The sequence below is a fragment of the Colossoma macropomum genome, unplaced genomic scaffold (assembly GCF_904425465.1).
Source record: "Colossoma macropomum unplaced genomic scaffold, Colossoma_macropomum, whole genome shotgun sequence".
In the NCBI taxonomy this organism is placed as follows: domain Eukaryota; kingdom Metazoa; phylum Chordata; class Actinopteri; order Characiformes; family Serrasalmidae; genus Colossoma; species Colossoma macropomum.
The window spans coordinates 30804119-30829638 of NW_023494789.1; the positions used below are offsets into that span (position 1 = coordinate 30804119).

Here is a 25520-nt window from a genome sequence, read left to right on the forward strand (position 1 = left end):
TGGCATGTTGGATTCCTTATTCATTCTCTTATATACATATCACCACTGCTACAATTATATACCAAAAAAAGAGGCCCACCAAATGCCTTGCATAGATTGTATATAGACTTAAATGACACAATAACCATTAGCTGTAAGCTTAGATTTGATGTGTGTTTGAATATTAAAAGACTTGCCCAATAAGATTCTAGCTCAAGCTCATCCACACATGACAGTAATCACAGCCACCTGACAGAATTTTTAACGTCTTTATTCCCTTTTCAGACAACAAGGCCAGTTTACAGTGTTCACTGATCAACTCTACAAGTTACAACATGATTGCATCACTTGTGTTGACTGAGACTTTCTACATCACTACACTTCATGCACTGCACTGGACACAGCGAATATACTGAGTCATTAATAATACAGCCCTCTGATCAGGAATTTTACATCTTCAGACACCTCCTAACCTCAGACTGTGGTTTTGGCACAAAAATATGTCAAGAAAATCCTACATATAACCATATTATCAGTATAGTTTTTGAAAGGTGCAACTATAACCATACTTCACTTTGTCATACATGAGATAAGATGTTTACTTATCTTCTGAAGTGTGTATTCTAATATGTTCTAATAAACTCACTCAGTCTCTCACTCAGTCTCTCACTCATTCACTCACTCACATTTTGCAGGCTGATGATTCTCCTCTGGTGGGGCTGTTAGCACTCAAATAGCTTCTTGTGCTTCATAAGAGCAGGGCTTCGCATCAGTGGCACTGTGTGTCTTTGTTAAGTTGGCTTTACATGGTGAACCTTTCATGCAACTAGTGGAATGTTAAGAGTTGCCTGCAACTTGACAGTTATGCAAAGCAAGTTTCACACAGTACATTTGATTTGATTTGATTAGCCAAATTAGCAGCTCATATTTTTTAATGCATCATATTATTCTCTCTATGGTCTGACTAAGTCATCTATGGCGTTTTATTTACATTTGCATATTTGCAGCATGTTCAAATCGTCTTTGCATAATTTTTCTAGCTGTCATTGCCTTTCTTTTTTAGACTACCACCCTTACATAAAATCATTCTCTTTTTCAGCCTTCAAATAAACCATGTTTTGTTTCATTTTCTTGTTCATCAAACTGATCAAATCAATCCTTTGAAATTGTGTTGCACAGCACGATCACATGATGCATTTTAGACATTTTGCTTGACTGGAGATGCTTGCAACTGTTGCAGCTGACTTTCAAGTTGTGGCTGACTTTGTGCATACATCTTCTCCTCCATGGTTAACTGCCTGGTCAACATTGTTGTTGGCTGTAAGAACACCTTACATTATGCAAGACACGTTACATTATGCAATTGAAATGAGTAATTTTTAAATAAGTTTGAAACAATTAAAGTTGCATGTAAGTTTCACTGTGTAAAGCCAGCCTTAAACATGCATTTTTCCAATTCTTTTCTTATACCTATGAGCCTGATATAGAGTAATACTATCAATAAAGAAGTACATAAATCAATGAATACAAACATTAGTCATGTTCACTGGACTTAGGCTTATTCACTTGAGAATATACTTAAGAAAAACATTAAATATAATGTGTACACTGTCAGTACACAAATAAATAAGTTCTCTTTACTTAACAGATAGAAATGTTCAAATTAACATATATTTAGAAGCTACATAAGCTTTGATTTGCATTTGCAGCGCATACATGGTTACATTTAAACACAATTAATCTTCCTGAAAAATATAAAACCACAAGACTAAGCCAGAGAAAGATTAGCCAAAAACAAAGTCAATTAAATGACCACCGACTCTTCTGCCAATGACAACAGAATTTAGTCATGTCGCCTGTGATCCTGCTACTGGTCAAGGATTTTTCAGTTTCTGTCTTTTTCTGTGCCCCATAGGACTCAAACTTCTCCGAACCTAATTTATTTTCTCTTTAGCCTCTCACTTTTTTTATCTCTTTCCCTTTTCTCTTGTCTCTCTTTATCTTCCACTGTACAGTGTAATCACTCTGTATGCACTTCTCTCACTGACTCTCATTGACAAATATCAGAGGTCCTTTGGAGGTGGGGCTCCCCATCTGTCGGTAAAGCATCGGTTGTCCCAGATTGGTCTGCGGCAGGCTGAAGCTCCCACTCGATAGGTCAAAACTCGCCTGGCTGTAGAGCCTCTGTCCAAAGCCTGCTCCGGATTGGTCAAAGCTGCTTTGACTGTACTGCCTGAAACTGCTGCTGCGTTTCTCAGAGGGGGTTCTGGAGGGATAGCGCTGACCAGACTTGTGCAAGCCTGTCTCTTTGTAGGCAAACCAAATGTTACCAGCCCACAGGGAGAAGTTCAAGAAGCCAAAGGCCTGGAAGCAAGGAAGGATGGTTCAGTCATGACTGATCTACACTCCCAAAAATAAATGGCTCTTGGCTTGCATGTACAGTTTCTGAAAAAATCTTTAACTGGTACAGAACCTTTCAGTCATGTGATTTTTTTTTTAAAGCTTTCAAAAGGTTGTTCACACTTGAGCATCTCATTTAGAAATGGTGACATAAAGAACCATCCTATAAACAATTCTTTAGGGAACCAAAAGTGGTTCCTCTATGACATTGCTCCAAAATGTTCTTTTTGACACCTTTATTTTATGAACGTAGCAGAACATGATGAGAAATCATATACAGATATGATTTTAGAAGGTCATTAATATTTGCGTATCCACACAAAGGCTCATGTTCTCCAAGCCATCTGTTCTGCTTTTTTGTTTTCTACAAAACAAAGTTAGCTTTAGACATGGAACAAAAGCCTCTATACATTCTTCTGAGAATTTATTGCTTACTGAATTTCTCATTTTTGAAAAATATCAATGAAAAGTGCTCCATTTAAAATTGCAGACACATTTTTTTTAAAAATAACATGATATTCTCATGGCGTAGGCCCAAAGTTCCCATATCCCACATTTTCCCCCATAGTCCACTTATGATGTTTATGTGGTTTGCATTATTTTCAAACCTCTTTTCATCTACACAGGTTGTTTCTGTTACTGTGACTTTAACCCCTTAAATGCCAGGTGTATTATATACTAAGGCTTATTATTCAGTGCCTAAAGGGACTTCAATGCAAACTGACTGAGCTAATCTCAGGTTATGCAAGTGTGTACTAAAACTGGCCTTTCAAGAGGTTGATTAATTTTTCTCTCATTGTAAATAAGTTAGTGACACTGAGTTAGTTGTGTTGTTTCAATAAAATTAAGTGAGTTGTCAGTTTTACTTCATAAGTGTTTGTTTGATCAATGCAATCTTGTTGAGTAAAACTACATTATTGTTGGTTGTGAGTGCAAGTTAACTCTTTGACAGCTCAGTATAGTACAGTACAGTATAGTACATTAATAACTTAGCAAGAGTATGTAGATCTAACTTAAACCTATCAACTAATTTTCTTTAATGAGTACATATTACTCAACTGAACATCTTAAGAGCTACTTAACACAGTTGTGTTGAACCACTTGACACAACATTTTGGAGTAACTCTAACATTTAATTTTTGGGGTAATACATAACATTTTCAGTCCAGTTAATTAAAATGTACTCAAATCGCTTTAGTGTGATTTACCTGAATTCATTAAGTACATATTACTCAATCAAGTATCTTAGAAGCTACTTAACACAGTTGTGTGGAACCGCTTGACATAACATTTTTTACTGTTCAAATCAAAAACTTTTCTTTTTTTAGTGTACATTGCTGTTCAGGTTTGTACACAGTAATAGCTTATACAATGTAAAATTAACTATCCTAACCCTAATTAGGTCTCGATATTTCAAGTATTTGGAAATACCAAGAAGTTATTAAATGATAAATATATTCTGTAATTCTCTATCTACAGTTATTTTTTGTCTAATCATCTGCATTGGATCACCAATCTTATCAAAAACAGTTCTATATAGTACTGAAAAAGGGTTCTTTGACAACAATAACAGTAACAATACTGGAACCCCTTTTGATGCTATACAGATCCTTTTTAAATCAGCTCTTTAAAGAACAGTATACAAATGGTTGTTCATCATAGAAGAGTACCATTTGACCATGCAACAAACTATTTATGCATTAAAACAGTTCTATGGGTGTTTATGATTCTATATAGAACAACTGCATTTACTAAAGAACCTTTTAGTAACCATTTATCATTCTGGACACTTTACTTTTCTACTAATTATTTGACACCTCTAACTCTAACCTTTTTTTCTATGATATAAGCACTTTAATGCTATAAAGGATTAATACAATGAGCCTGAAGACATTCTCATATGAGGACTGGTGGAGGTACTAGTTGTTTCTGACCCACAGAAAAACAGGCTTGTTCACGGAATTAATTGCCTGCAAACTTTGCTGATGTTCATGTTAGAGTCTCACCGTGAAGCAACTTACCACCGACATGTTAAGATTGGTCCAGGTGGGCTCCTCTAGTGTCTCGCACAGGTTCTCAGGGTCTCTGCAGGCGGACATTAACAGCTGTATCTGACCTACATCTAAGGCTGTTTTCACTCCGGACAGTGTTTTAGCCCAGGCTATTGAACTCACTAACCACAGCCCAGAGAAAACCACCGTTACCAGACAGTCCTGCAGAAGAAGCACATTAGATTTAAAATGTAGTGATTACCTCTTTGAAAAATACTAGCTGCCACACATGTCACATAGGTAGTAGGAGCCAGATATTGTTATGCAAATTAGACAATGATAATTGGCCCCTACTAGCTTCTATTCATTACTAGCTACTTTAGCTTTTTTGGATGATGTGAATGTTCAAAGATTCTTTTCAGCTCATCCACTGCATGATTCTGAAAGCACTCACCAGTACAGGGCCTCTGTTCTTTTCTCTGTACTTGTTCTGGTAGAAGATGTACACTACTGTAGCCAGGAGGGAGTAGAGAAACGCAAGAACAGACACAGTAACGAAGAACTGTGTCGAAGAAGAGTAATCTCCCTCGAGGAAAAGCGTCTCATGCCTCTTACCCTCACAGAGAGGAGCATTAAAGTGCACCTGCTGAAGTCTGGAGGAGCAGCACAGGAGAAATTTCAGATTCTGAGATTGAGCAACTTTCCATATCAAGCTCAAATCATAAAAGATTCATTCTGGCTTGCATACATTAATGTACTACATTGTCCATTGTGTTCATAGACGCATATTAGTAACATACAGTAAAGCTGACACAGGCCATACATCATATTGTTGTTTTCTGTAAAAAATCATGTTTATACAGTACCATTCAAAAAACTGGAATCACTTGATATATAAATGTTTTATATTATTGTAAGTACAATAATAATTTATACAATGTAGATTTCATACTTATAAAAGACACCAAAAGGCATATTAAATGTTTTATTCAAATCTTCAGGGATTTAGTTATTATCTATTGTAAATTTTCCACTATAATAATTTTTTTAATTATTTATTTTTTAGGTTATCTGCCTCAAGATTTAATTACTGATTTTCAAATACAAATTATTCTGGATGCTAGATTTATTACAACTTAATTCTCAAAAATCTTTAAAAAAAAAATTTAAGCAGTGATTTTGAACAGTAGTGCACATTGCTTATGAAAGATAACTTGTAAAATAATTATTAATGTACAGTTCAGCGTTTTATCATTAATTAGATTGAAAGCGTTAAAATACAAGGATATTGAGAGAGAAAAATATGAAACGCTGAGAGAAAGTCCAGTGCCTCCTCCTTGAACTGAAATGTGGACATAATGTCCTTCCCAGAGAAGATCCAGAACATGTTCACACTAGAGCATGTCCTCCATATATCTTCTAACCACAGCAGTAGAATCTGTTTTTGATTATTTGCCTGCTTTTCTGAGGCATCTTTCAACCAAACAATATGTTCAAACATTTGTAGACACCAGCTTATCCAAGGGTATCAGTAGGGAGTTTGTCCACCCTTTGCTGCAGGTACTGATGTTGGATGATTAGGTCTAAATCACAAATGTCACTCCAACCCATCCCAAAGGTATTGGATATAGCTCCATCACTACAAAGAATGCAGTTCCACTGATCCACAGCCTAATGCTCAGAGATTTTACACCCCTCTAACTGAGTCACCTTTTAGTAGCCAAATGAGTAATCTGAAGGGGTGTCTGTATACTTTTGGGCATGCATTATATAGTAAGTCCTGATGCACAATAAAGCTCATACAGGCTAGGTAGGTAGTCTTGAACTTTAGTCAATTTCTGTATTATCCAACAAGATACCAAGGCACCAGAATTAGCAACAGTTTAAGGTATAGATAAATGGGCTGGCATGACTTCTAAATTAGAGGTGATTCCCCAGTGTGGTCTAATGTACTTTGTAGAGACAAAAGAAGTACATTACAAACTATTCTTCTTGACACTTAAAGCCCATTATCGACTGAAGTGCACAAACCTCTATACGGCCTGATCTACTTTCAGGCCTTTAACAGACAGACAAGTCTGCACAAATCAAATCTTGGCCTGCCTTGCCAAAAGCAACACAGCAGTCAATACATGTGGTAAAGCAGAACTGTCTTTCTTTGTTTTAACTCTGTCTACAATATGATAATTGTTTTGTGGCAGTGTTTTAGAAATATATATTTAATTAACATCTATTTAATAAACATCTTTTTTAATTCTCAATCAAATTAGTCGTAGTTCACGTTCCTCCAATTTATAAATTCCCACTAAATTTAGTCATCAGCCCTTGCAGCTGTCACTTTGAATCACAATACAGTGCTAGTCTATGAGTGTGGGTGGATGAAGTCTTCACACATTTCCCCTAAGGCTTGACAGATCTGTCACCACATCTGTCTGAGACCCCACTGACTACAAAACATCTGCTTTACCCAGAGTGGTCCTAGATGGACCTTATTCCACTGAGAACATGTTCTGGATCATTGATCAGAAACTTTCTCTGTTCAGCTGTCATGTCTGATGGTGTTGAGAGGAATGAGCACACTCACCTGAATGGATAGCTGAAACTGATACTGATGTTGCTTTGAGTTTTATCCAGGCATTCCACTTTAACCGTTATCTGGCCAGAATATCCCCCACATAATGCAAATGCAAAAACAGCAAAAAGCTGTGGAAGTAAAGCAAATCACTCATGAAAACCTTACTATGTATGTGGTGATGTGGTGTAGAACACTGGCCCAGTAAAAACAATGTTAGTTCTCAAGTGATGAGCCAAAGATTTTTTGTACTTTAACTGAGATTTTTGAGTTCACCAGCACAGCGGAAAGACTGCATACAATGATACTTTAATTATCTGAGTTTTAAAAAAGTGTCCACTGTAAATCTCCTTTCTTATCTCTCAGAAACTGCACACAGATATGTAAACTACAGTGCAGTGTGCTTTAGCCTTGTGAGATTATTTTCTTGACATTTCTAATAGCACCAAAAAGCTATTACCCCAGTAGCATGTGTTAATGCAATTAAAAATAACCTGTTATCATTGTTAATTAATAGAAGACCTGTATATAGAATTCTTGACAACTTTTTCTCTGAACTTCTTCAAAATTAGACACAAGAGACCATTACATGCAGTCATTATTTCTGACCCAAATTAACCTCAGTGAGATTTGCTTTGTAAAATGCTGCCCTTTAATTAGTCTTTATGTATAGACAAAAAATAGCTACTTCTTTTTTCATTTTTCTTTTTTTATTTTCACCTTAAATGACACAATCTCTAAGTAAAAATTTAATATGACTGAACAGAATTTCTGTCCCAAAACTACCATAAACATGATTATGTGTTATCTTTGTTGGTTCATCAGTAGGATCCAGGTAAGAATGGGGTCTAAGCCATTTTTGTCAATGGGAAAAAGAATGGCGTTATTGAAAATTCCCCCCAATCAGTAGCCTGTATGTTTTCTTCCTGTGTACATTTTCCTCCAGAATATCACTGTGTCATTTGAATTATGAGATTGTTAAGCAGCTCAAACAGGACCACTGTTTTAGCTGCACTGTTAAAAATAAAACTGCCAAAAAGTGTTCTTTGCATGATGCCATAGAAGAACTGCTTTTGAAAAAAAAAAAAAACATTCAGTGGATGGTTCCTTAGAGAACACTTTTTGTAAATGAGATGCCTGAGTGTGAAGAATCGTTTTAGTTTAAAGAACCTCCACAAAATGTTAAGTTTCTAGGAAGAACCATTAAATTAGTATAGAATCCTTAAAATCTCTTTTCAAATATGGTTCTTTAGGGAACCCAAAGTGGTTCTTATATGGCACCGCTCAAAGAATCCTTTGTGGCATCATTTTTACCAAATGATACTCACCAAAAATACTGTAAACACACAAATTAGCGATCTTTTTCAAGTGGCTTTGGCAGTAATAGGATACAACTTGACAAGCTGATATTGTAATATAATAGTGTTAAAGCTGCGTATAGATGTAGTACTAGCTGTACATTTGTGTAAGTTAGTGACATTAATTACATGTGCAGCAGTGTTGGCTTGCTAGTAGTAATATTCATATTTTGACTTAATGATCTCATAATCATTCATTTTTCTTGTACACAAAAATCACTTAGACCCTGAGCTGTTAGTTTGGGCATGTAGCTGACTATAAAATTATATATAATCTCAGACATCTTTTGTGAGCAAGCAAACAAATGCTCACTCTGTGTATGCATGTGTGATGAAATACAACATGGTCACAGAGCACAAAATAGAAAACTAACAGTGGCGAACCATTACTATTAGAGCTAGGACTTCAATTCAGGCCATTCATGTCAAAATTCAGACAAAACATGAATAAAAACCCACCCCTACTGTGATGCTAACATTTGCCAGCATACCTATGAGATTCTAAGAGTTTGTTTGAACTAAGCTGGTTGAACATTTTTTGCCAGTTCTAGATTTTAGACATTTTAAGCCTATAGTTTACCTTGTAACAGTTTCACAGTAACTCTTTCAGTAGAGAGGCCTGGTATAGAGCTGCTGCCACTGTTTTCCTTTTCTAACAGCCCGCTGATTAAGCTGCCACTCATATTCACAGTGATGTATCTAGGACTTCCAAAAGGCTAAAGTGTCTTTTTTTTCTTGACAAAATTGGTCCCACCAATTGTAAATCAAGGTGTGACCAGTTGATTCCTCTGTCATCTCATAATTATGCTGATAGTTAAACACTTTAGGGCTTCTCTTCAGCTCTTGATGTCCTAATCAATAGGAGAGCTCACATAGCTGTATCTAGTTAGTTACCATGAAGAAAAACAATTGCGAATTGCCCAGTTTCCTGCTCGATGTTTTAAGGATTTAACCCTTTTGTTTCCATCCCAAACTTACTGAAACAAGAGTACCACTGTAATATTTGCTGTGTTTAAATAAAAACACGGAGCCCTGCAGGTGACATCCTGTATAAATGAAAATAATGCGTGGCCTCAAATTAGTAAGGCATGGAAACAAGATAATTAAGTTGTGGCCATGACTTAGTAAGGCGTGGAAACGAGATCCTACTGCGTGGTTAGTGAGGTGTGGGAATGAGATAACTAAGTTGTGGCCACCACTTAGTAAGGCATGGGAACAAGATCTCATTCCTAGGCCTTACTAAGTCATGGCCATGCATTATGATTTCATTCCCATGCGTTAATAAGGCCATGCATTATTTTTATTTATATGGGATGTCACCAGCAGATTTGTATTTTTTTAGTTCCCAAAAATCTTTAGGCTGACCTAGAAGACCTCTGAGTTTCACATGTAGATAAACTCTGCAGAACGTAGACCTGTGTGTTGTGGTAGTTTTATAGCAATTTTCTTTTGTTAACTGCTTTACTTGAATTAATTTTGTTTTAAAGTCAACTTGAATTAGAAATCAACACATGTTCTTTCTGTCCTGTGCTGTATTTAAGAGCAAAACATGTTATCAGGGAGGGTCTCTAAGCTATCTGAGCCCTTTTGCTTGTTGATAGGTGGGTGTGGTTGGAAGGGGTGATGAAACATGATGTTATTGGGTTTTTTTTTCTATGTTTTTTCTGTCATTTTCCCCCGCCCACTGGTGCACAATGTTGTAATCAAACCAGACATTGTTGCATTACAGTGAAAGATTACGAGAAAACAAGGTTCATGTTGATTTAGTGAATTGTGCTGAATGTGATGAGGGACATGAATTAATACAGCGAAAAAACAAGGGTTTTGATTTCAGCTTTACTTTAAATCAGGATTCAGGGTCTGGCCATGCAAACCAGCCTCTTTTGATGTTTTTTATGTAAAACAATATGAGTAACAAGATTGTCTTTTCTTGTTTGAATGTCCTTCCAGAATTGTCCACTGAGTTTGGCTATGATGGATAAAAGGTGTATTTGGATACTGCAAGCAATTCTTCTGTCTTTTGTGGAAACGGGTGCTCTGTGTCCAAGACAACTATCCTATCTCTCTCTCTCTCTCTCTCTCTCTCTCTCTCTCTCTCTCCCTCCCTCTTTCTCTCTCTGTCTGTCTGTCTCCTTCTGACATAGAAACAGGGAAAGTATGTATTTCAGTGCATGCTTATGTAGATTTCAGAAACACTCAAATACTTACTATACCAAAACAAACAAACAAACAAAACATTAATATCAAGACATGTATTGTAGGAATGATGAGCCACTGCAAATGACCCCACACTTACAAATTAATTTATTCACTAAAAAATGAACCGTGTACTGAATGTCGCATAACTTTTGCACAGGCCACATTTTTTAATAAATTTTTCTGAATTATGTTAAATTGTGCATGATGATGTGAAGAATGTCTTCACATATTTTCACTTAGAAAATCAACAAAACATGCTATTTGACTGGGGGTACTTTTGCAAACAACTTTATAGATGGAACTGTAACTATTAAATAGCAAATCAATGGCAGTATAGCATCTAATAAAAGTCACTGAATAATGTAGAGGTACCCCCCTGGGGTTGCCAGAGTACAAATACATGTGCAAACATATGCACAAACACACACACACGCACGCACACGTACACATCATTCAAAGATGCATAAAAAATATGTGCAAAGAATTCTGTAGAGCTCTGATTAAGGATTAGCATCGATCTCTTGCACATGTCAGTAAGAGCAGATGAATTATTCAGACAGGAGAGACTACAAACAGGCGATGCTGGGACCCCTCACAGTGATTGAATCTGATTAAATAATTGAACCTTAGGCACACACACACTGCCATATAATTATATACACACTCACACTCACACACACTCACATATGTAGTTATATATGTGCTCACATGTATGTATGTTATCCGCAAGTACAGATACCTAAAAATTATTACAGACCACACAAAGAAAAAATCAAGATGTTTTGGTAAGCAAATTAGGGGAAAAAGATCTTACCGGTGCAAATATGACCATACACATTGATGAAGACGATTGATCATCAGTCGTTATATCTCTCAGTGAAGGAGTGACTACTCCTCTCCCATCCAAGACCTCAGACAGTGACTGAGAATTCACTACACAGACGCATCTACATAGGAACCAGGCAGAGTGTGTGTGTGTGTGTGTGTGTGTGTGTGTGTGTGCGTGTGTATGTGTGAGAGAGAGAGAGAGAGAGAGAGAGAGAGAGAGAGAGACAATGAATGAAAAAATGGATTTTTCAAACCAGGCTGACATACTAAAACGTTAGCTTCAATGTGGTGTGGCATAAAAGCACTCATGTACAGTACTGTACAAAAGTGAGACCACCTTATATTTATTTAAATTTCCTGTCAAAGCGAGGAATAAGGAATAAGAAATGAGGAAGGGGAGGTCAAAGGAAAAGTGAAAACAGTACTTTCATCTTTGAGAGAGACAAGAAAATCAAGCTCCGCTCTTACAGGTCTGAAAACATCCACAGGTGTTTCTGTCCATCCTTCTACTGTTAGAAGACAACTCAACACTATGAGCCTGAAAGGACTTAGCTCTCAAGAAGCTGTTACTGAGAAAAGGAAATAGACAAAAAAGAAGAAAAACTGCAAATCACACAAAGAAGCTGCTGATGTTCTCAGAGCAATGTACTGACCACCCAGAGTCCAGACCTCAACATCACTGAAGATATTTGGGATTACTTGGATTGTGAGAAGCAGAAAATGCAACCAACTTCTAAGGCTAAACTTTAAAGGTGTGGAAAAACATTGCTGCAGATTTCTTTGAAAAACTGAAAGCAAGTCACTTGAAAAGAATGGAAGCTGTAATAAAGTTAGAGTGGACACACTAAATACTGAGACAATTTCTATTATATTTAGTTTCTGAGGCTTCTGTCTAATTTTCTGTTACATTTATGTTTTCGGATTTGTTCTGATGCTAAAAAATGAATAAACTGTATTGGAAATATTTCATGGAAATTAAAGGAACAATATGTAAGACTAACAGCAAGTGTTTAAAAATGGGTACTGCAGTCCAAAATCAAAATTTTGGTGAGAGTTGTCTGCCCCTTCCCCCTCCTCCCCAAGCTCATGCGGGTTGCCAGTTTGAGCACATTGAACGTGCACAAACGAGGGCAAGATGAATACAGCATTAAACTTCGACAATGGCAGGCGATGATGAGTCCTACACTGTTAGCTAATCAGCTAATGTATATGCTTGCAATGTTTTTTTATTGTTGCAAGTTATATATTAGCTCATGAGGATAAATAGCTAGAAGACCAGCTGGGGATGGACATGAGTAAGGTTACTCGATCTGGACATCTTAATTTGTTCAATGTATAGAGTAACTGCATTAGTAAATTGAATCAATTAAGAGTCAAACTTGCAGCTTCTGTTGTATATTTCTGTCACGCTGGTTGTTGCCAAAGTAGTAAACAGCAGTGGGCTGTCCACTCCTCCAGTGTGGCTGATTGCAGTTCAGGAGAAAATTAGTCAACTCAACATCCCTCTTAAAGTCCTTCTGGGCTATAAGCTGTCGCCATCTTTCAAATGCATTGCCAATGTTTACTCGCATTTATAACATCTCTGGTCACGGAGATTTTAAAAGCATGCAGAGGCTTTTTAGGTCAGGTATAATCTAACGTTATCTCTGTTGATTCAGTTTGTTTGCTTGCTTTCATGACTGCAGCGTGTTGTGTTTGCCTGCCAATTAATTTCATATCTGAAACAAATGTTAATGGGAAATGGGTAGTGGGCAGGAAGCCAAAACACAAACAGATTTTCCTCTCTGGAGCGGAAATTTCAAAGAACATATTGGCTGTAGTATTGATGTTGGCGATGTTGATGTTGTGTAGCATCCTGTCTTGCCCTGTGCTTGTCTTTATCTGTTTCAGCCTTTGTTTTCATGTTCTATGTGCTTCTGTTTATGTCGGCCATGTGCTTTTGTTGTTGTTTTGGTCTTTTATTCCTCCCTGGTCCTGCCTTCTTGTCATCTCTCTCACCTGTTTGTAGTTTGTAGCCCTGGCCCCTTATTAGTCCCAGGTGTTTCTTGTTTCCCCTCAGTGCATTTATACCCCTGTGTTTGCTCTGTCTCTTTGTCTTGCGCTGTTGATGTTGCTGTTTGATGCCAATGGTCTTGTGAGCCGTTGAGTTATTCAGTTTGCCTTTCTTGGTGTTTACTTTTGTTTTGCTCTGTTCGCTTCATTTCTGTTTTGTTTCAACATGGACCTGTCTGCTTTATTCACCTCAGCTACTCAGTTTCTAGACTTAAATATCTGACTTAAATTAAGACAACTCAAAGTTGCATCCAGCCTCAACACCCACATCATAACACTTTAATCTATGAAGACATATCATGGTCATTTTATGATTTAGTGCAGTAAATATATTACATATTGTTCCTTTAAATAAATGAAGGGTGGACTTTTGCACAATTCTACATGTGCACATAGTAAACCAAATACCATTTAAATGAATATGCAGAATGATTAAAATAAATAAAAAATCATGGATATAAAAACACAAAAACACATGAGAGCTGTAGGATATGTGTAGAATTACAATATCACAAACTGAACTACTCATATACTAACTTTAGCACAAATTTAAACCATTTTAATGTAGTCTTTACTGTACAGAACTCCATGGAAGAGGATTTGTTGCTTTCCAGGCACTACATTTCTGATGCTGCATCAAAAAAATAGCATTAAGAGCCACAGTTGAAATGAACGACATGGATTTGGTCCATTTTAAAATGAATGTTTATGCTCAGACCATTGCACAGTTTCAAATATTCTGCAGTGAAGTGAAAAAATAAAAAATGCTTCAGAGGATACAGCAGAATTACTGTAAGCTGTAATCAAACTACAATCTCACAGTACTGGATGTTAAACTGGAAAACAGTTAAAGGAGTTAGATCTGTACAGCGACTCAAAGGGTTCTGTCCCAAATTCTTTAGCAATGTTGATGGGAGAACAAGACATTTGAGCAGAAGAGCTCATGCTGATCTCTCTAAAATCACTGACACCCTCAATTAAGATGAACAATACTTACAGGATAAAGTCAACTTAGTTCAGACTTAAACCAAAGAAATATGTATGTATGTATGTATGTATGTATATGTATGTAGTGCTTCTGTGATACTGTATCAAAAATCATCTTTGACAGTCATGAATTTCCTTTGCCAAGAAGAACAGCACTCAGTATTCTCATGCAAAACACATGGAAAAGGATCTGAGATCAGTCTTCCACATAAAGACCCTCAGAGTGCTTTAGCCATTTGCTCACTCTGCTCTTCGGAGCCTGATTTGTAAACAAACTTTGTCTCATTTGTGTATTTTTTGACATGATTTTGGATGACATTAATGAGTATATGTGTACATAAAACAGCAAATTATATGCCTCATATACTGATTTCAAATAATTCAGTTTTTTTCTCCATAATTGAGCCCTTGCAACATATATGTGACATTTTTTGTAAAAATCATATAAGCAAGGTACGTCATTGTTTAATGCCCCGTATTTAAAACACTAAAACAAAAACAAACAATGCATGGTTAATATATGGTTTTTAATTGGAGGGGCTCCATTAATTTGAACTGTTTAATTCGCCAGTTTTAATCTTCCTTTAATGAATAGATGACCAGCTTCACTGTAAAAAATTAGAACTCACTTTAATTTAAAGTTATAAGGTTAACTCAAATTAAGATCACTAGAGTTCATCCACCATGAACTTCTATGTTTAGTCAAACGTTCTCCCAACTCATGTTTTAGTTCTGCACTTCAGTTAGGTCAAAAATAGAGAATGTGTTTTTTACAGTACATTTTAATTCTGCACCAGCCAGGACTCTTTCCATCACACAGGCATTTTCTCCTCTTCCCATTACGGATGGCTGTGGCATCACTGGGGTTCAAATTCAAACTCCTGATGCTGTGGTGATGCTTAGACATGTTACTTTCCAAAGTTTTACAGTGTATTAAACATTTATGGGCATAGAAATCTGATCAACTTCAGGGGGCAGCTAGTGGAGAAATCAAGTGAAAAAGAAATTCTGTACTGTTTTCCTAACTGAGAGGCAGAACTAGAAAATGAGTTAGGAAAACTTTTGATTAACTACAAATTGGTTCTAAAGTTCAGTTAACTGAAGAAAATCTATTGTAATCCGATCTGTTATTTTTTAAATTTAAGTTGAGCTTTTCATTTTTACAGTGTAAGACTGAATACTCAAGTGAAAATATATAATTAAAACATCTGTATCATTTTACTTAAGGAACATATGTCAGGTCACTTGTTCTTTGTTTAGTAAAGTCCAAATTAGACACTTGTAAATGGTACATTCACTATAAATGAAGCTTCATTCATTCTGACTTGCATTAGTGCATAAAGTTATATATTTGAAAATCATTTATTTGCATTTCTAGTTTGACATCTTAGTGTATAATTGGTAGTGTTTGATTTTTTTCAGCTATATGCAAAAGAACATTGCTGGTTAAATTACATGCTTTGTTGATTTTCTAAGTGAAAATATGTCATCACATCCTCTCGTGAGAACAAGTGCACTATATATTTCCAAAGTGGAAATATACAGTTTAATATACTGTAAAAAATAAAAGTTGTGTGCCGTAAATTTTGCACAGGCCACATTTTATGTTTTATTTTTTCCAATATGCTAAAATCAGCAATTAAACAGTAATTGTGTATTAACGTGCGGAAGTGTGTTCTCTGCAGAGGATGTGTATGTATTTTCACCTGGAAAAAAACAAAACATATAATTTGACCATAGGTGCCCAAACTTTTGCATATGACTGTGTAGGTTCTCGGTAGTGTTAAGTATTTTGCATTAATGCATTTTAATACTTAAGAACTAATAAGCATTTGATGAGTTACTAATGCTGCAAAATGTGTTCCAATACTGTAAAATATAATTTTAACTGCTCAGCTCTCATATGGAACACATATTGACGCCTTAGTGAAGTGTTCAATCTTTTTGGCAGCTAAAATACCATGAATAGTATGAATTTGTGATACAAACTGACTCATTGAAAACATATTTAAAAACTGAAGCTTTTTAGGCTCAATTTCCAGGCAACAATATGGCACTAACTCTCCCATTTGTAAAAGGGGAGCATCTTGCAAACATAACTCAGTCACATTTATATAGCAGATACAATAGCATCACAGATACAAGAAGATATGATTTATCTTATGATTTCTTCTGCAAATGATACATTGGCAATGACTCAGTCTGGCTCTCTCTCTGAGAGCTCTATCCACAAAAGTGCTTACTCAAGATATATCACTTGGATTTAAATTGGTCTTAAATGTAAGTGATGCATCTTTTCACTGAATATCATCTAGACTTGACTGTTCATCTTTCATTTCAGAGACATAAATAGATGATCACCATTGCATAATAGACTCACTTGTCAAAACCTCATTTTGTCCCCATTATATAAGTGAAATGGCTGAAAGGAATGCAAAGCACTTAAAGTCCAACGATCACACCTGATGAGAAATTGAGTCTAGTCCTGTTAAGTTATGCATGATCACCCCCTTCAGGGCACACATATACATCACACCATTGATCGTTCGCCCACTAGTTTATCTGAGCCAATCTCAATTCAGAGATTCAATAGACAAGTGTCAGATGTACATAGTGCGATATTTTATAAAGTGATTTTTTTCTTACAAATTTTTCTTACATCACTCCATCTGCCCAATGCAATCCACTTTTGTCAATTACTGTCTGTATAATCCCAGTGATTTCAGTTTGGCTTTCCAAAGTCATGTTAAGTCCATTTACCTGCAGATCTAGACATGCTTCTAGTCCTTATATTCATTTAATCAGATTCTGTTCTGTGCATTTATTTGTTTTACCATCTTTGTGTGCTATTGTTTGTGCTACCATATCAGCTAGTAAACACAGATGCCAATGAAAGTGTTACAGTATATTAGTTTTGCATTCTTATAGTATAAGATAAACTCAAAGGCACTGAGTTCTTGCCTCCCTTTACCTTTTTTCCAACCTAAACTAATACACTGGCACTCATGTTGCAGGGGGGCTGGCAGCAACTGACTCCCTGCTTTTTTTTTTTACCAGGCCCATCCAATCTCAGCCAGTTGCCTGACCTGTCAGGTAGACTGTCCAGGCCGGTTGCACTAAAGACTCATTAAACTAGAGCACAGCACAGCCATATCCATTAATATGCGAACATACCCCCTTCACCACCTGTCTGCCTGCTGAACTCTCACGCAGTTGGTCTTCTTAAAGCAAATGCACCTAATAAACGTGTAATAAAATAACACTGCTTGCAAGTGGTCTGGTTTTATCAGAAGAATGGGTTTCCCATCAGGAGGCACAACATGAATGCCCTTCGAAGTTGGATGATAAAGTTGTTTACACATTAAATCGGTTGTGCGGCTGATGGAATCGAATGAATCCATGGCTGGAGTGTAACAAGTCATCAGGAACCAAACCTGTGTTCTTCAGACTGTGGACCTCTAACCTACATGATAAATAACTTCACTGACAAACAGCACATTTGTGAGAAAACAGAACTCGTTTGACAAATAAAAATAATGAAAAAACATGTAAATCGCATTGTAATTTTTTATTAATTGGAAGTAATTTTTATGTGGGGGCCCATTAATTGTTTTTGCACTAGGGCAGATAAGATCCTAGTTGACACTGAGTGTGCACTACTGACAGGCTCAGTACTGGACCTCCCATATGTTCCCCTCCAATCACTATGATCTGATGCCATGGATAGCATCACTGCATTGCTCCCTGCTATGAACTAATGTTCATAAAATTTATTAACAATGACATTAACACCTAATGTTTTCATGAATGCAGTTGTCAGAGCTATTACATTGCATGCTCTCACTGTGTAATATGGACCATTCTACTGAATTAGTTCAAACCGCTGTCTCACAGAAAAAAAGTATTTAAAAAATTACATACAAAAATGCTGTCACTACAAAACAAAAAGTCCATAGGCAGAGCCTTATTTTAGCCACACCCCTGTATTTTAGAGCAGGAAGTGAGACTGTCCCTCATTGTCACATAGTGAGCCTGTGAGTGGTATATCCCAAGTAAATGTGTCCCAAAGTCTAAAAATTAGCGTATAACACTAAGAATTCTCACTATTGAAATACATATGTTCTTCAGTTAAGTAAACCTTTTTTATGTTTTAATAAAAATAGAAATTGTGTTTAAAGCTGTGTTTGTTAATCATGTACTGGCTAGTGTTTTTGAGTTCTGCTAAAAATTACTGGTGTGAAAAAAATGGAATGTTCAATCATTTTATTTTTATAAAATACATATAACTACGACATAGGGTCATCAAAGCAAAAACCAGAATTTTTTCCAAGTCATTTTGGGTCATTTCATTTGGTCCATTTATCATGAAATTTACACACAATGTAAAGGAAAACAGGTCAATTTTCAAATTATGTCAAAAACTATATATATATATATATGTTTGTTTGTTTGTTTTGAATGCACAACTGATAAAACTATATATATATATATATATATATATATATATATATATATATATATATATATATATATATATTATGGCAAGCCAAACAGGAAATATTTAATGAACATTGATATATATGGAATGAACATTGATATATATGGAATGAACTTTGATATATATACAATGAACTTTGATATATATGGAATGAACATTGATATATATTGAATGAAAGTCGCTGTTGAAGGGTTGAGGATGGCCAAGAAAAACTGTACATCAATAAATGGGCATTAACAAATTCCAGATGGAGCTTAAAGGAAGGGAATTCTGATAAAGTGACCAGTATCTATACACATTGATCCTGTGGACAGAGTGACCTGAGAGTGGCTGATATATGATGTGAAGACACAGATGGGTGGAGTTTCAATATATACATAATTTGACATGTTTGTGCAGAAGAAGAGTCAGATGAGGCCATAACGTCTGTTTGAAAAATGCTCTTTTATTTAGAGCAAGAGAAAACAGTGCCACTTGAAAAGCAACTGAAAATTGAGGTAGGTCACTCCTAGCCCTGCTCTTTCTTCTGAGGGTCACCAAACACAAACACACTCTCCCTAACTCTGAGCTGGACACAGAATAACATAGTAAACACATACACACACTGTAACTGAAGAACAACAACATAGCAACATTAAATAACAATGTAAACAGTCTGTTTGGGAGTGCAAGGCTACAACACACACAACCCCAAAAGTCCCTCTCTGTCTAAACAAAACATTTTATGAATTATATTATTCATTTTTTCATCTCAATGTTCGATCCATGTACATCAATGTTCATTCAATATATACAAATTTTCATTCAATATATATCAATGTTCACTCCATATATATCAATGTTCATTCAATATATATCAACATTCATTCCATATATATCAATGTTCATTCAATATATATCAATGTTCATTCCATATATATCAATGTTCATTCCATATATATCAATGTTCATTCAATATATATCAATGTTCATTCCATATATATCTCAGTAGAACAAAGATTGATATATATGGAACGAACATTGATATATATTGAATGAACTTTGATATATATACAATGAACATTGATATATATGGAACGAACATTGATATATATGGAATGAACTTTGATATATATACAATGAACTTTGATATATATGGAATGAACATTGATATATATGGAATGAACTTTGATATATATACAATGAACATTGATATATATGGAATGAACTTTGATATATATACAATGAACATTGATATATATATACAATGAACATTGATATATATGGAATGAACATTGATATATATGGAATGAACTTTGATATATATACAATGAACTTTGATATATATGGAATTAACTTTGATATATATACAATGAACTTTGATATATAATGTGATCATGAATCATGTTCATATATATGGAATGAACATTGATTTATATGATATCAATTCATTGATATATATATCAATGAAATCATTGTATATATATCGAACGAAATCATTGCATATATATCAATGTTCATTCCATATATATCAAAGTTCATTGATATATATCAAAGTTCATTCCATATATATCAATGTTCATTGATATATATGGAATGATACTTTGATATATATATCAATGTTCCATATATATCATCTTTGTTTCATATATATGGAATGAACTTTGATATATATACAATGAACTTTGATATATATGGAATGAACTTTGATATATATACAATGAACTTTGATATATATGGAATGAATATTGATATATATGGAATGAACATTGATTTATATGGAATGAACATTGATATATTGAATGAAAATTTATATATATATTGAATGAACATTGATGTACATGGATCGAACATTGAGATGAAAAAATGAATAATATAATTCATAAAATATTTTCTTTAGACAGAGAGGGACTTTTGGGGTTTACATTGTTATTTAATGTTGCTATGTTGCTGTTCTTCAGTTACAGTGTGTGTATGTGTTTACTATGTTATTCTGTGTCCAGCTCAGAGTTAGGGAGAGTGTGTTTGTGTTTGGTGACCATCAGAAGAAAGAGCAGGGCTAGGAGTGACCTACCTCAATTTTCAGTTGCTTTTCAAGTGGCACTGTTTTCCCTTGCTCTCAATAAAAGAGCATTTTTCAAACAGACGTTATGGCCTCATCTGACTCTTCTTGGCTTCAACAGCGACTTTCATTCAATATATATCAATGTTCATTCCATATATATCAATGTTCATTGTATATATATCAAAGTTTATTCCATATATATCAATGTTCATTGTATATATATATATATCAATGTTCATTGTATATATATCAAAGTTCATTCCATATATATCAATGTTCATTGTATATATATCAATGTTCATTCCATATATACCAATGTTCATTGTATATATGTCAAAGTTTATTCCATATATATCAATGATCATTATATATATATATCAATGTTCATTCCATATATATCAATGTTCATTCCATATATATCAAAGTTCATTCCATATATATCAATGTTCATTGTATATATATCAAAGTTCATTGTATATATATCAATGTTCATTGTATATATATCAAAGTTCATTCCATATGTATCAAAGTTCATTGTATATATATCAAAGTTCATTGTATATATGTCAGTGTTCATTATATATATATCAATGTTCATTCCATATATATCAATGTTCATTAAATATTTCCTGTTTGGCTTGCCATAATATATATATATATATATATATATATATATATATATATATATATATATATATATATATATTACAATATTACAATTGTAATATCTTTGTTGAATTTGTGTGATATAACAGCCGCCTTTTCCTTCAGTTCAGTCTTAACAGTTCTGAGAGTTGGGACCCAGTATCACTTCAGAAGTGACACACTGCTACCATCTACTGTTCTAAACAGGACTGTGCATGATATCGGTACTCCTTTATTATATCATGAGCAGAATATTTTGTCAGACCAAAAAACTACATGCATCCCTCTTTTCTGAAACTGATTTATCTTCAACACAGTTTTACAGTTTTATACACTTTTAAATGAAAGTATTTAGCTTTCATCTCATTCATCTGACAAACATGCATATTGACCTTAAATCATAAAGTAGTGCTACCATAAGACTCCACTAGAGGAACTGTTGAGCTTCATAAAACTATAATACTTGTTTGTGGTTAATGTGGCGGTGCTTTTCAAAGACATCGTCATGACGTAAAAACCACAAAATCTGAATTAGTTCTGATTTTGCTCACAGAGGACATGGCTTACATGTTGGAAAAACTTTCCTTTTTGAGTCCTACAACTTGTTGACTAACTAGTGACTATTATACGTTCCTGTCTCTGAGATGTGCTTATCTAAAACCCTGTCAGAAAGACTTTGGCCCATCTTTTAGCTGAAGTTGAAAAGGTCAAGATATGTCATGAATTGGTCATCTGCCAAAAAAGGCGCAATCAGCTTTTCATTAAGCCTTTTCCATGTACCTGACAACTTACTGAACTGACCCAAACTTTTCATCTGTGTTGGACCCTAGGAAAGCTGTGCAAATTTGATTTAAAGGCTGGTTTTACCACTCTTATTTGCTGCTGTGGAGTTTTATTGTGGCTTGAGAGTAGTTGGTGGTCTCAGATTGTGGTTTTATGCTCAAGCTGAATCCCTGTTTATATGCTCTTGCACAAGTAAATAGACCTTTTATTGGAATCGTATCCAGCTGCATTCTGAACATGATATACACCTTCTCGTCCTCCTGCTGTACTGCAACACCGCTGGCAATCTTTGCACTAGGCGAAGGTAGGCAGCCACCTAGGAACCTCATGAGCCAAGGGCCCCATGAAAATACAAATTAAAAGTACTGCATGTGATGATATTCAATAATCTATATATATATACAGTGGAGGAAATAAGTATTTGATCCCCCACTGATTTTGAAAGTTTGTACTCTGACAAATAATTAAACAGTCTATGATTTTTATGGTAGCTTCATTTTAACAGTGAGAGATGGAATATCAAAAAGAAAATCTAGAAAATTAAATAATATTTAAATAAAAAATAATTTGCATTTCATTGAGGGAAATAAGTATTTGATCCCCTAAAAACCATGACTAATGTTGGCTCCCACAGACCACTGACACACCCTAATCTCAGTGAAGTCGTTACCTGCATGAGAGACACCTGTCCCAAATTGTCACCTGTATAAAAGGCCACCTACCAACAGACTCAGTGACACTCCAACATCTCCACCATGGGCAAGACTAAAGAGCTGTCTAAAGATGTCAGGGACAAAATGGTTGACCTATACAAGGCTGGAATGGGCTACAAAGCCATAAGTAAGAAGCTGGGTGAGAAGGTGACAACTGTTGGTGCAATTATTCGGAAGAGGAAGAAGTACAACATTACTGTCAATCGACCTAGGCCTGGAGCTCCATGCAAGATATCACCTCATGGAGTCTCACTGATCATGAGAAAGGCTAAAAATCAGCCAAGAACTACACGGGAGGAGCTGGTTAATGATCCCAAGGCAGCTGGCACCACAGTCTCCAAAAAAACATTGGTAATACACTGAGACGTAATGGTTTAAAATCCTGCAGTGCCTCTGCTCAAGAAGGCTCAGGTCCAGGCCCGCCTCAAGTTTGCCAATGAACATATTAATGACTCCGAAAGAGACTGGGAGAAGGTGCTGTGGTCAGATGAGACCAAAATTGAGCTCTTTGGCCTCAACTCAACTCGACGTGTTTGGAGGAAGAAAAGTACAGAATATGACCCTAAGAACACCATCCCCACCGTCAAGCATGGTGGTGGAAGTATTATGTTTTGGGGGTATTTTTCTTCTAAGGGCACAGGCCAACTTCACCGCATCGACGGGAAGATGAACGGGGCCATGTATCGCAAAATCCTGGGTGACAACCTCCTTGCCTCCGCCAGGGCACTGAAAATGGGTCGTGGATGGGTCTTCCAGCACGACAATGACCCAAAACATACAGCCAAGGAAACAAAGGAGTGGCTCCAAAGAATTATTTCTCATTTCATGTAATTTTCTCAGTTTTTCTTTTGATATTCTATGTGTCACTGTTAAAATAAAGCTGGCATAAAATTATGAGATGTTTCATTTACTTTTTTGTATTAAAACTTTTAAAGTCAGTGGGGGATCAAATACTTATTTCCTCCATTGTGTGTGTATATATATATATATATATATATAATGTATTATGGCAAGCCAAACAGAAAATATTTAATGAACACTGATATATATACAATGAACTTAGACTTGATGGGAGTTCATTGTATTTATATCAAAGTTCATTGTATATATATCAAAGTTCATTCCATATATATCAATGTTCATTCAATATATATCAAAGTTCATTGTATATATATCAAAGTTCATTCCATATATATCAATTAAGGCCAGCGGTTCTACTAATTACTTATGAAATGTAATGGGATTATGTTACTTATTACTGTCTGGAAAAGGTAATCTTATGACTCATTACTTCTACTTTACACTGTACCACAATATCTCACTATATTGTCAGCTAATTTTGCTTGTTTCAAGCCCATTTATTACAACCCCATTTCCAAAAAAGTTGGGACGCTGTGCAGAATGTAAATAAAAATAGAATACAATGATATGCAAATCAGGTAAACCATATTTTTAAAGGAAAATACCACAAAGATAACATATCAAATGTTGAAACTGAGAAATTTTATTGTTTTTTGAAAAATATATGCCCATTTTGAATTTTATGCCATTAACATGTTCCAAAAAAGTTGGGACGGGAGCATGTTTACCGCTGTGTTTCATCACCTCTTCTTTTAACAACACTCTGTAAGTGTTTGGGAACTGAGGAGACTAATTGCCGTAGTTTTGAAAGAGAAATGTTTCCCGTTCTTGTTTGATATAGGATTTCAGCAGCTCATCAGTTTGAGGTCTCCTTTGTCATATTTTTCATTTCATAATGCGCCAAATGTTATCACTGATGACAGGTCTGAACTGCAGGCAGGCCAGTTTAGCACCCGGACTCTTTTAAAAAGGAGCCATGCTGTTGTAATACATGAAGAATGTGGTTTGGCATTGTGTTGCTGAAATAATCAAGACCTTCCCTGAAAAAGATGTTGTCTGGATGGCAGCATATTTTGCAAAACATGTTTATATCATTCAGCATTAATAATGCCTTCACAGATGTGCATGTCACCTATGCCATGTGCACTAATGCACCCCTACACCATCATGAATACTGGCTTTTGAACTGTGCACTGATAACAAGCAGAGTGGTCTTTAGCCCAGAGGAAACAGTGTCCATGATTTCCAAAAAAAATTTCAAATGTTGTTTTGTCAGACCTCAGAACACTTTTATTTCACTTCCCCTCAGTCCATTTTAAATGAACTCGGGCCCAGAGAAGCGTTTCTGGATCCTGTTTATATATGATTTCTTCTTTGCATTTTAGAGTTTTAACTTGCATTTGTGGATGCAGCAGCAGACTGTTTTTCTTAGTATTTCTGAGCCCATGCAGTGATTTCCACTAGAGAATCATGTCTGTTTTTAATGCAGTGCCGCCTGAGGGCCCAAAGATCATGGCCAGCAAATACTGGTTTTCAGCCTTGTGCCTCACATACAGAGATTCCTCCAAATTCTCTGGAATTTTTAATGTTATTATGTACCGTAGATGATG

The 25520-nt window shown here is 35.4% G+C and overlaps 1 protein-coding gene across 1 annotated transcript; it reads right to left on the reverse strand.

Annotated features, from left to right (window-relative positions):
- Nucleotides 1–225: 225 nt before the first annotated feature.
- Nucleotides 226–11465, reverse strand: LOC118808340 (synaptoporin). Its single transcript, XM_036570944.1, has 5 exons — nucleotides 11314–11465; nucleotides 6955–7073; nucleotides 4825–5023; nucleotides 4401–4592; nucleotides 226–2343 (listed from the first exon to the last, which is right to left on the reverse strand). The coding sequence occupies exons 1-5, from the start codon at nucleotides 11335–11337 to the stop codon at nucleotides 2020–2022; spliced, it is 858 nt and encodes a 285-aa protein (XP_036426837.1). The 5' UTR covers nucleotides 11338–11465; the 3' UTR covers nucleotides 226–2019.
- Nucleotides 11466–25520: the final 14055 nt, after the last annotated feature.

Bases quoted from the DNA above. Each gene is read 5' to 3' on its own strand.
- LOC118808340 (XM_036570944.1), bottom strand. From the start codon at position 11,337: ATGTGTATGGTCATATTTGCACCG. The intron at 7,074-11,313 runs GTAAGATCTTTT...TTACTTCCACAG, and splicing joins GTATGGTCATATTTGCACCG to CTTTTTGCTGTTTTTGCATT. The intron at 4,593-4,824 runs GTGAGTGCTTTC...CTTCTTCTGCAG, and splicing joins AGAACAGAGGCCCTGTACTG to GACTGTCTGGTAACGGTGGT.